The sequence below is a fragment of the Sander lucioperca genome, chromosome 15 (assembly GCF_008315115.2).
Source record: "Sander lucioperca isolate FBNREF2018 chromosome 15, SLUC_FBN_1.2, whole genome shotgun sequence".
Classification (NCBI taxonomy): domain Eukaryota; kingdom Metazoa; phylum Chordata; class Actinopteri; order Perciformes; family Percidae; genus Sander; species Sander lucioperca.
In genome coordinates, this window is record NC_050187.1 from 14193185 (window position 1) to 14205592 (window position 12408).

At 41.0% G+C, this 12408-nt stretch overlaps 2 protein-coding genes across 3 annotated transcripts in view; one reads left to right on the forward strand and one right to left on the reverse strand.

Annotated features, from left to right (window-relative positions):
- Window positions 1-953: 953 nt before the first annotated feature.
- On the reverse strand, window positions 954-6147 carry gpr137ba (G protein-coupled receptor 137Ba). Its single transcript, XM_031301330.2, has 7 exons — window positions 5431-6147; window positions 3685-3734; window positions 3322-3544; window positions 2852-2998; window positions 2427-2555; window positions 1442-1563; window positions 954-1353 (listed from the first exon to the last, which is right to left on the reverse strand). Exons 1-7 carry the CDS (start codon window positions 5809-5811, stop codon window positions 1236-1238), a joined length of 1170 nt encoding a protein of 389 aa, XP_031157190.1. The 5' UTR covers window positions 5812-6147; the 3' UTR covers window positions 954-1235.
- A 4676-nt stretch (window positions 6148-10823) lies between these two features.
- nid1a (nidogen 1a) overlaps window positions 10824-12408 on the forward strand; it is a 35036-nt gene continuing 33451 nt past the window's right edge. For both annotated transcript variants that reach the window (XM_035992698.1, XM_031301372.2), the window contains exon 1: window positions 10824-11244. In XM_035992698.1, coding sequence (XP_035848591.1) covers window positions 11041-11244 — 204 coding nt within the window. In that variant the 5' untranslated portion in view covers window positions 10824-11040. The remainder of the gene's footprint in view (window positions 11245-12408) is intronic.

A 12408-nucleotide genomic window follows, 5' to 3' on the forward strand; every position in this document is an offset into this window, starting at 1 on the left:
TCACCTGGAACGAGTCTGATTACAGAGAACCCGGACACAGTTCTTGCTTTGGACATACTGGGATTGGATAGCCCTGAGAAGGGACCCCCTCACCCCAAACTCCCGCAGAACCTCCCACAATATCTCCCGGGGGAGCCGGTCATACGTCTTCTCCAGGATGGGCAATTGGGCATACTCCCAGGCCCCCTCAAGAAGCCTTGCGAGAGTGAAGAGCTGATCCGTTGTTCCACAACCAGGACGGAATCTGCATTGTTGCTCTTCAATCTGAGGTTCGACTATTGGCCCGAACCCTCCTTTCCAGTACCTTGGAGTAGACTTTACAAGAAAGGCTGAGAAGTGTGATATCCCTGTAATTGGTAGCCACTCTCTGGTCCCCCTTTCTGAACAGGGGAACCACCACCCCAGTCTGCCACCCCTTAGGCACTGTCCAAGACTTCCACTGAAGAGGCGTGTCATCCAAGACGGCCCTTCCACACCTAGAGCTTTCAGCATTTCTAGACAGATCTCATCAATCCCCGGGGCTTTGCCACAGTGGAGATGTTTGACTACCTCAGGGACTTCCACCAAGGAAATTGACGACGAACCCCCATCAGCCTCCAGCTCTAGAGGGTGTGTTAGTTGGATTCAGGAGTTCCTCAAAGTGCTCCTTCCACCGCCCGATTACCTCCTCTCAACTAAGGTCAACAGCGTCCCATCCTTACTGTACCCCCCCTCCCCCCAGGAGGTGGACAGTTTTCAAAGTCCTGAAAAATACATATATAAAGGAAAACATGAGCAACCAACTGTCAATTTAGCAATAAAGTATTTGAGTATTATTAAAAACAAACTGCATCTTTCCCAGCATTTAAACTGTTTTAATATCAATTAAATGATTATCCTCTAAATAAACAAATCTGTATGAAAAAGACATTACATAAAATAGTAATAGAGTACATATTACAAAAGTCAGGAAATATATTAAGAGGTATTTAATATAAACTATACAGTGACATTGTTTAAAAGCAGTCAGAATTAGATTATTTTGTACAAGGAGTGTGCAAAATGAATGTCCAATCAGTGGACATTAATATACTGGCAGAAAAGTTAGTTCTTCTCTAGACAAAATAGAAGACTGAATGTATCGAGTGGAGGGCGACTTTCAGGCCCATGTGCCTCTGTCACTAAGAGAGACTGTGCAAAAATATACAAATAAAGGAACAATGCCACAGGTCAGCAGGAGTCGCTGTGAACTCCAGTCAGTAATGGCTGAGCTCCTCTGGAGGAGCTGGGAGGGTGTAACTGTCGTCCCCTCCGATGTAGGCGCCGATGCCGCTGCTGCTTTGGCTCCCCCACTCGTAACTGTCAGCAGCCAGACTGGAGAATCAAATAAACAAACATCCATTAAACAATGCCATTTGACCTCTCTTCCTTTTGCCACATTCCTACTTTGTGGTGTTTTTACCTGGCTTGGATGTTCTGTGGCATGACGCTCCACGCCAGGTCATCATCACTGTCATAACGCCGTGGATTGTCGAAGAAATAAGCCCTGGAGGAGAAGACATGACCAGGAAGCCCAGAGCCACTCTGCAAGACAAGCCACACACACAAATAAAAAAAAACATAAGATATCATACTCTTACATTATAAAACCTTTAGACTGTATTTCACATAATTTGCTTATGGCTCAGGACAGTTCCCAACCTGTGTGCCTCGTGACCACAACTGACTTTTCCTTTTTTAACTTGACTACATTTTAGAGGCTGATTTGGAGCTACGGAGCTGCTTGAACTACAGTATAAATAATCTGCTTCCTTATAAAAATCATCTTGCGACCTCTCAGATTCATCTTGCGACCCTGGGGAGGATTCCTTAACCTGACTCCGCCAAATGGATTGCTTCGCATTTGCTCGGCATTTCCATCTGGGAACTTTCCGTTGGAGAACTTTTGGGAAGGGGCGAAAATACTGGTTAGCTGATTGGATAAACCATCTGTCTATCACCACCTATGTTGGTGATAGACGGGCCAAATCAACCAATCAGATCAACAATATATCAAACTCTTGCCGAAACCAGTCGGGAGAAGAGCAAAAACATCTTTTCCTCCGAGAAAAGCCTCCAGTGCCGTTTTTTGCTCTTCTTTCAATGAAGGAATACTTTCTATTTCGGATAAAACTTGCGCGATAGCTACGCTCATCTCATCCGTGGAAGCCGCCACGTTGTTTAGACTGAACAGACGCTTCTCGTTGCATCACACCTAAACCCGCCTCAAAACCAATGCTGATTGGTCGGTCATTTGGCGAACGGCTCCAAATTTTCTCTGTCTCAAGATGCCAGACTGATCTGCGAGTGGAAAACTGGAGCTCGCGAGATCAGGACGGTCTCACGAGGCTAAGGATCCCTGACCCCCAGGTTGGAAACCACTGGCTGAGGGTACTTGCTTGGCTCACCCTGTCTAGGTCGGGCTGCCGAACTCTGAAGAAGAAAACTACGAGAGAAGTGGGGAGCAGCTCCCATACAAACAAGATCACTCCGAAGACGATGTAGCCAGTGTCGCCCAGTGTCGACTGTAAATCTGCCTGAAAAACAAAACATAACACATTCACTTTTGATACAGCCTACTCTATTACCCAGAGACGGAGGGAATTTTATTTCCTAATCACAATCATCACAAGAGAAAAAGCCACCAGGGAGGCAAACATTTAAAAAAAAACAACAAATAGCTTTCTCCCATAACAGTCATAACGCGCATCCATTTGGTATGCATCATTACACATGCTCAACTGGTCTGAACAGTCAACCGATGCTCTAAGAAAAAGCCCATTATTTTCACATTAACTCAAACATTATGGAATTATGACCTCAGGTGGTTCACCTGGTCTGAAACGTTGTACCAGTCGTAGTCAAAGGAGGTAATGCTCTTGTTTGAGAGTCCCAGGACGACCAGATTGTAGCAGGCCCTGGAAGAGTACAGGAGGATGACGATGGCTCCTATAACTGTCACCTGGCACACTGACGTCCCCTGCACAGTTTGACGAGTTGCGTTATGAAATTACATATCATCTTAGAAGGAAGTGAATCGAAATCTGATTACAACATGTAGGAAATCATATAAAAACCACATGGAAACTGAAGGTAAGAATAGCTGTAATACATTTTGAATTTCAGGCACAAGCTATCATTTTTGTTGGCTCGTGTAAATATAGATATAGTCGTGCACAAGAACGACACTGTGTTGCTAGGAAACAATCACTTACGTACAAAGCATAAAATTATGTTTTAATTACTACTTTCCCCCCCAAACGCCCCTTTCAGAGCCACACAGGACGGGGAAGTATTTCTTACTTTGGATTCCAGGTAAATGTTGGCCAGTGACATCTTAGCGAGTTTGTAAAGACACAAGGAGAGCGAGATGGCACACAGGACAAAAAGTGTGTCGTTAATGGCGACCCTCACGAGCACGATGGTGTGGGCTTCTGCAAAGGACATCCTCACCAGCAGGGCACACACTAAATTCACTACTAAAAACACCAGGCTGATGAACAGGAAGAGCAGGTACAGCGGAAGTCTGTGGGTCAGGAAACATATTATTCACCCCAAAAAAAAAAAAAAAAAAAAAATATATATATATATATATATATAAAAATATATATATATACTATATATATACTCATTTAATGGCAAATGAAATCTAGTAAATGCATGTACCTGTATTTCAAAAGCTCTGGTGCATATTTCGACTTTGCCTTGAAAACAACCTGTGAAAAGAAATCAGTGGCTGCATCATGCAAATGCGTCACACTGTTTTTAGGCAGTCCATTTTCACTTCTGTATTCTCGCTATTTGAAGAAAAAAAAAGACACATTCTTCTGAAAAAGGAACCTCACAGTTGCAAACAGCAGAGTGGTGAACTTTGGATACACAACGGTCACACAGCACAGGGCTGCATGTACTGTAATGCTTTGTGCCGTTGACACTCTCAACTCGCAACTGTGACTCAAAACGAGCACAAGAGAATTATGCTAAAAATAAGCTTGAGGTAGAGGCCAGAGAAGCTGTTGGATTGGATATTTGGATGAAATAAGCATACAGTATGAAGGAATTATTCATTGCATTGCACTTTGTAGCTGATCTGAATGAGAGTGTATTACACCTGTAGCAACGGGTAATATTTAGTGGACAGCCCTATAGGGTCCTTGCTATCCGATGTTGATAATATTAGTGACTATTAGAGTGTTGTATCAAATGTATTCACTGCAGCAGGTAGGCCTGGGCGTTAATTTAGTGTTGATATCGATGTTATATCATATTATTGATTTGATACATTCTTCAAATTCACCATTCAGATTTAAAGCAAGTTGTAATTAAAAAGTCACTAAATTAAACCTTTTTTATGTAAAGCAAATGAATCCAGTGTCACTGCTCTGAACATCATTGATCATTCTATAATTGAATACATATCTAGATATGTATTGGTGTTGAGAAAATATTCACATTGAGAGCTGAGCTGATTAGTGGATTAACAGCAAATTAATCATCAACAATTCTGATAATCCCTTCTCAAGCAATGATGTCAAACAATCGCTGGTTTGTTAGAAAATCATGGACTGTTGGAGAACACCACATTGAGATCAGGGAGCTTGTGATGGACTTTGTACACCATTTCTTATTAAAATAATGATAATCGATTAGGTAATTCATTGAAAAACAATTGACGAATGAATCAATAGTGGAAAGTAATCATTAGTTATAAGATAGTCTTAATATTGTTGTGATGTCAATTTCAACCATATGCCCAGTCCTAGTTTAATGGTTTTTGATGTCTCTATCTCTAAATGATTGCATACTGTTTAATTTCATGTTATTCAGCCATTTTATATTTTAGTTTCAGGCACTAGTTCACATGCAGGCAGTGTAAGTATAAAGATCCCCTCCATACATGTTTATGACATATAAAAATGACCTTGTGAAAATTTCCTAACTTATCTACTTTTTGGCCTCATTTAAAAAAAAAAATCCTGAATCCATGAATGTGCATTTCTTCTTTCAAAAGTGTAATTGTTGGATGCAAAAGGTTTCCAACTCTACATTGTCAGTGTATGTGCACTGGAGGTTTCAAGTTTCCACATAGATGCGTTAAGTTACATTTTGGACCACAACTGGCTTAAAAACTGATTGTGATGTCACAAAATCCTGCTATAGGCAGGACACGTCTAAACTCAGGATAAAGGTCAAACTCTGCACATACATCATTCTGTACGTTGAGGTCAAACATCGAGATGAATCAATTATAAGTAAAACACATGTTTAAGTGGAGGGGGACCTTAAATCAGATCTCTCCGGGACTCAGTAATTAATGTACATTAGAGAGAAACAAGTGCAGATACTAATTAAGTGACACGACATGAACCCCTATGACTGTATTGACAGCACCTGCACCTAAAGCCAACTCACCTGGGCAAAGTAAAGGTTCATGAGACTGAGTGTGAAGAACTGGAGGCAGACAGGAAAGCAGTAGAGCAGCCAGAAGGGAAAGGGCCCCAAAGTGTTGGCTGTGACAAAGTTCTTGAAGTAGAAGGAAAAGAGCACGGTGCGCAGGGCCGACCACAGCAGGCACAGGGACAGGAACACAGTCTGGTAGCTGAAGCGCTTGTGTCGGTACCGCAGGACCAGCCAGAGCTGGACGTAGATGAAGATGAAGAGGAGGGAGTAAAAGACGGTGTACACCACCGTCAGGCCCAAGGTGACGTAGGGGGGCAGTGCCGGGCTCAAGGTAGGCAGAGGCATAGATTTATCCATCGGCGATGGCTCCTTCTCCTCCACCAAGTCCTCCATGAACCTGCTCTCCCTGGCCGGGGGAGGAGGCAGCGGAGCGGTGCGGAAGACGGGGCTTTACAGCGCCAGCCTCTCGGCTCTCGCGTCCCGCAGAGTGGAGGTAAGTAACAAAAACGATAACACGGAAATAATGCTGTGAATGGGACTGTCAAGAGGAGGGAGAAAAGAAAAGCAAGGGGAAGAAAACAACGCCAACTTCCTGCTGCGCAGCCAGAGACAGCCAGAGAGTGAGGCACATGATCAGTGATGAGAAAGAACCGTTTGTCAGGGGCAGCGGCGGGCAGGAAGCTGCTCAGGGCTGCAGCTAGGACCTCAGTGCAGTGCAAGGACCGACCTCCGCCCCTTCCAAACCCCTTGCGCTCATTGCGTGACGCTACGCATCAGCTGACGCACACTACTGTACCTTTAACCCTGTGATGGGACTTCCCACCGCGCTACTGATCCCAAGAGAGCATCCCAGAGCTGTTAGATGTAGCCTATTGACTTTCATTTTATTAAGGTGCATGAAAAATGTCTCACATACAAAATCCTCATCACCATTCAACACTGGAGAGTATATAAACAATCTATACAACAAATTCACGTACTACATGTAGGCCTACAGTAAATAAATGTAATTAGTAAACTAATTTTTACATTAAAAAAGGGGCACAGGATAAATATCACAGTAAAACCACCTTAAAAGATACCATGTAGTGTAGCAGTAAACTGCTGTGAAGGAAGATGTTATATTACATTTAAACATTACATATTAGAGTTATGGCTATATAAAAAAATAAATAAATACCATTTGTACTAATAAAATAGCTTCAATTTATGTTGAATTATAAATCATGGTGAAAGATCACGAAATCCTTAAAGGAGTAATCCAGCCTTGACATGATGTTAAATATTCAAATAACGGTCAATGCAGCAAGGGTCAACATATTCTGACTTTTTGTCCCGACCATGTGTCAAGCTCCAAAAAAATACTGGATCCTGCAAATTCAAATCAGTAACATTTTTGATTAGACCCTCTCTGCCTTCAGAAAGTTCTGCTAGAACAAAGGAAGACGAACATCTGTTTTCACAGGGTGAGTAGCTCTCATGATGAATAATCTGATCTTTATGTGTACAATCACAGTCCCCAGAGTTCCCCTTTAATTACAACCAAGAGTATTTCAAGGCTAGTCAGAGAAGCAGAATTTTGGTTTATGAGCCGAGGATAGACGTATTTAATCTGCACTGCACACAAACCTCAGTGAGGTTTGTTGTGGTTAGTAGTGGTCTGGGTTTTTGTTTCACAGGACTGGGGCATGTGAACATGAGGAAGGCCAAGGATGGAGGTCACTCTAGCTCACCTTTTGACTGCTGTAATACATTCATCTTTTCGCACACAGGGCCACTACCACCCAGGCACCACACAAACAGGATGCTGTTAGCTACAATACTATCCTCTTTGAATGAGTATGACTTGCCACAGTATGACATTTTTACACTATAATTCTGTATATAGTAATGACAGAGAACTAGCTGATAGCCTTTTAGATATGGAAGCAAAACATATCGTAAAAAATGCTATTTATTAATTAATTAATTAATTATTAATAACAAATGCTAACTATTTAATGCCTTATTTGTCCCCATAATTCCCTCAGTCTGGCTCCAGCCTTTTAAATCGCTCACGCCTCCAGTTTTGTCTGTTAATGAAAAAAGAAAAATAATACAGTGGTGATGAAATGGCACTTCAGATAGATAGATACTTTATTTGTCATTGTACACAGATACAACGAGACATTGTTTGGAACAAACCTGAGATGCCCACAGCTAAAAAAAGACTAAAATACATCAAATAAATTAAATAAATAGGTAGTTACACATGATATGCAAATTGCACTTGTACCCATAAAAATAGTTTGCAGTGACTAATGTGTTAACACTAGCACACAGGTTGGGGTGGTGGGGGGCAGAGGAGGTGGAGTGTGTTCATCAGTGCAACTGCATGTGGATAAAAACTGTTCCTTAGCCTACTGGTGCGGGCATAGAGTGCTCTGTAGCGCCTGCCAGATGGCAGGACGGTGAAGAGGCAGTGTCCAGGATGGGTTGGGTCCTTGCAAATGCTTTAGGGCCTTCTTGCTACAGCGGGTTCTGTGAATTTCCTCCAGTGATGGGAGCTGTGCTTCAATGATTTTCTGTGCTGTAGTGATGATGCGTTGTAGGGCCTTCCTGTTGTCAGACATATCAGATCCCAGTCCACTGCTGGTTTCCAGGCAACACGCTCAGAGAGAACAGACTCACTCAAACACTAACAAATCACAGCTATTAGGATCACTGACCACAGCCACTGAGAGTCCAACAAGGGCCTGATGTGTATCACCATTTAAGTGCAGTGAATATTGGCAGTGTTAAATAGTAAATATGAAGACAAGTGTAGTTATTGTTATGTGTTAAGTTATGTGAACTTTTTTTTGTTTTAAAGCACTGTTGGCAAGTCCTGCAGTCCAAATGAATACGTTCAAATTTCACACAAATTAGCCCTCGCTATTTAACATCCTTTGAAAAATAATTTCTGGCACATTTTGTTGAATAATAAAATATACAAATACATATACCTCTTTGGTGTTAATGTACTTACGGTATGTATATCAATGTATGATCATCCCTGAAAACGTTTTAATTCCATGGAGAATATATTCAGAAACCACAAATGCAAACTTGATAAAAAATGACCAGAAGGTGGCACCTTTTAACTGTGTAAAGATGGAAAGGCTGAGAGGGAGAAAGCAGGAGAAATAATATAACACAGGCTACTAAAATCAGATGAGACAAGCAAAAAGTAAGAAATACAAGGGAAACAAATATGCAATGTTTAATTTATTTATGAATGGTCTCTTTCCAAAATACTACGGTATCCAGGAAAATGTTGCTGCATGGTACATCTTAAAATGATCTTTTCAAAAATGAACTGGTTTATATATAAATGTTTTAAGATGACATCTAAGTTCCGCCTTTGTGGCATATGAGAAAAAGTATCCTACATGGCGGCTATCTGATCTGATGAACTGTAGATCGATATATAAGACTCTAAGCAACCTCTTAGTACAAACATAATGCATACTGCTGTTCACTATTTACAGCAGTATGGTTCAAAATCAGTGAAAAATAATCTTTTCACATGGTGACAGACTAAATATGACATTTTATTTGTGACATATTGTCTGTATATTTTGGAGTCTTGACATGAAACCATTTAAGAACATTAGCAGCTAACAGAAAATTGAACATTTTTCAGGTTTAACTGAGATACAGTCCAACAATCCAGACAATTCCAGTATGTTTAAAGCAGAAACATATTCAAATAAAAAAGATATTTTGGCTGTTTAGGTTCTTTGTTTCACCAGAACATACAGGAGCAAGATAAAGCCCCACAATATGTTCTTGTTCATACTGCTATTAGAGAAAAACTCACCTTAAAGCTCTACAAGAGAGGCTAAAAATGGAAGGTTTCCCCTGAGGGTGATGCTAAAGAAAAGGCAATTGAATCATTAGAATCACAAGAATTTATCTCCCTGTAAATTTCACAGCAATATAGCCATCATATATTTTGGCCTGAGGGTGGTGCAAGAGGGTAGCTCCACAAAAGTGTTCATAAAAAGCTCATCCTCTATGGTTTCCAACTTATTTGCCTTGCCATTCCTTAAAACAAATCAGTGTCTACTTGGGACCCTTTATCACAAGTTATGGCCTTAGTTTGGGCGTGAGATGTGAGCAGTTTGACCAGATTCATTTACATTTTTCATCTTGGATTAAAATTCACTTGAAGTTTTTAGAGGCCGGAGACGGTGAAAGTACTTCAAAAGAAAAAGATTACAGGAAAATCTGAAAAAATAAACATAATTTTGTGCAACAAAATACACATATTTTTCATTCTGACACCTTTACAGGAGGCCCTCTGCCAGTTTCACACATGCAGGTCAGTTTACTCTTCCTGAGGGGTACTGTTATTTACCAGGCAAGGAAGGATCAGTGATACAAAACTGAAAGCAGTTTTGATATCTCTTGTGCAATGAAATCTTGGCCTGCAGTGAACATGGGAAAAGGTAAAGGGGGTAACCAAATACATGATGTCATCATATATTATAATAATAATAATAATAATAATAATATATAATCATCTGTATGTCATGATTGTCTATACCAAATCTAGTGGAAATATCGTCATTCATTGAGAGGTCATTTGTTATCTTATTATCATTTTCAAAGTACATAGGTATGGCCCAAAGTGTTGACAAAATAAATTTTTTTGGCTGATGTTTGTGCCAAACAAAAGGTCAGAGGTCACACAAATTAATTACGGATCCTGGGGACCATGAATACCCATATTAAAATGTCATGGCAATGTGGCCAACAGTTGCTCAGATAAGTGGACCAAAGTGTTGGATGGATGACTGCCCATCCGTTAGCAGGGCAGAAACAGCTCCAAGTTGAAGCATATTACAAGCATGCCCCTCATTATCCCAGCTGGAGTCGAGTCTGATAGCCACAGCGGGATGCCTCAAATGATTAGTGTATGGTACAGTGGTCTGTGATATTGTCCTTTACATAATGTTTCAATCAAACTGGCCATGAGGCTCTGTTGCTGGTAACTGGTCCATGCTCTGATGTCTAAGCTCTGATGGCCCCTTGGCCTGTATCCAAATCTGCCAATACAGTCCAGTGTTGTCCCTCTGGAGACGTGTACTTGGACCTCCCACACAGTGGCCCCTGTGTTATAGTACCTTATCACCTAAACAGTGATAGCTTCTTTCTACTGTATTGGCAATACTGGAACAATGAGTTGCAAGTCAGGGTTTAAATCAAGGGATGTGATGTGAAACTGACCTCAGTGGCTACATCTGTCCTCAACCAACCCTTGTTATAACTGCAATGTTTTGTGTTTTCAAAGTAGGCCAAACGCCATCACTGCAGATGTCCAGTAAACTGACCTAGAGCATGCCAGCCTACAGTCATTACCACATCACTTTGTTTAAGTAACAACATGAAAGGAAAAGTATAGGCTACCTGCCTCTCATTTATCTCTCCTGTGTTGGTCGCTTTTATGAAAGCAGTTCTCAGCGCACGACTCTCAACTCCGCCCCATGTTTCCCCAAACTCTGACTGAACTTTCTTTAGTGGACTCTGTGCGTCACTCTCCACTAACCTGGCTTGGGAAAATCACTGGACTGAACAACTGCTCCTGAAACACGAACAATGGTTTGGCAGGAGCAAGGATGGCTCCTATGTGCGAGTTTTCTTGGATTTGTGGCGTCGGTGCAGAGCATAACGCGGGGAGAGCTTTTTCATTACGGTCCAAGCGTAAGGGACCAGTTACTGGAAGCAGGGAATGACCAGACGCACCGAGTTAAACTGGACAAGCCCGTTTTGTTTTATGATGGGACTTTCGACAGCATCTTTGTAAGTTTAACCACAACTTAGAACACTATCATTGTCATTTAAATACAAACGCGTGGGATTTATTGGTCAGGGTGGACCATCTTGCGTAATTGCGCATACCAAAGAAACAGTTATACGTGAAAATGGGTCAGTAGTAACAACCTTAAACAATACCTGGAAGTTTCTTAATATATATCTGGGACAGGGTATGCTCTGGAGTATTTGTAAATATTGATAATACTTATCACAGAGGTTGCTATATCTTGTGGAATGCATGTGTCCACGCATTCTTATAGCTTCCCCTGAGGTTATTATTTTACCGTTGACACAAGGACCGCCAGAGTACTTATTTTGCAATCCAACCCAAGCATCTACTGATAAGTCTATGTCCAATAAGAGATGCTTATATGAACCAAATATAGAATGTTTAAAATGTTCCCATCCTGCAATATCTAGATAACATACAGTAGCCTACGTAAACTGTGCAAAATAGTGACTTTGGAGGTTAATCTGTAACCTAATTAATTCTTAAAGACTTAATGTGTGTATTTGTAGTTTGTAGTAACCACGTGGAGCTTTGAAATAACTTCAAAAAAGCCAATATCGAATAGCAACATTTAGCTGAAAGCTGCACCATTGTAATGGACAGACAAACAGCCCTTTATTCCCTGTGATTCTCCGTTTCAAAGAAAAGTGCTGCATCTCTGTTTTAATTGTGCTGCCTGCTATCAGAGAGTAATTATATCCAGAGGGTATTTCCTTTGAAAGGCAGGAACTCAACATTTGTTAGTAATTATGTAATGAAACCTTATTTCTGTTTTGATAACAACTTCATCTTTGATCAGTGAAGTTTAATGTATCGCTTATGGAACCGTTTCATGCACAATCTCACCCAAGGAGCAGATCTATTAGAGGAGATGTGCAGAGGCAAAAAGTTAGTTAACACAGCCTGAGGTTGAGAATGTTGAATTCCTTATTATAACAATCAGTCTGGGGGGGTTCCCCACTGCTGACTACTACTAGATCACTTACAGTACCACAAACATATTTCTCTGGTGGTCAAGATGGCGTAATATTTTAGTTTTTCATTTATGAGACTACCCTGAACTGTCTGTGCCCTGTAGGGAACCACTAATGCCTAACACACCAGACATGATTATAGAAAAAAAATTCTCTAATCATTAG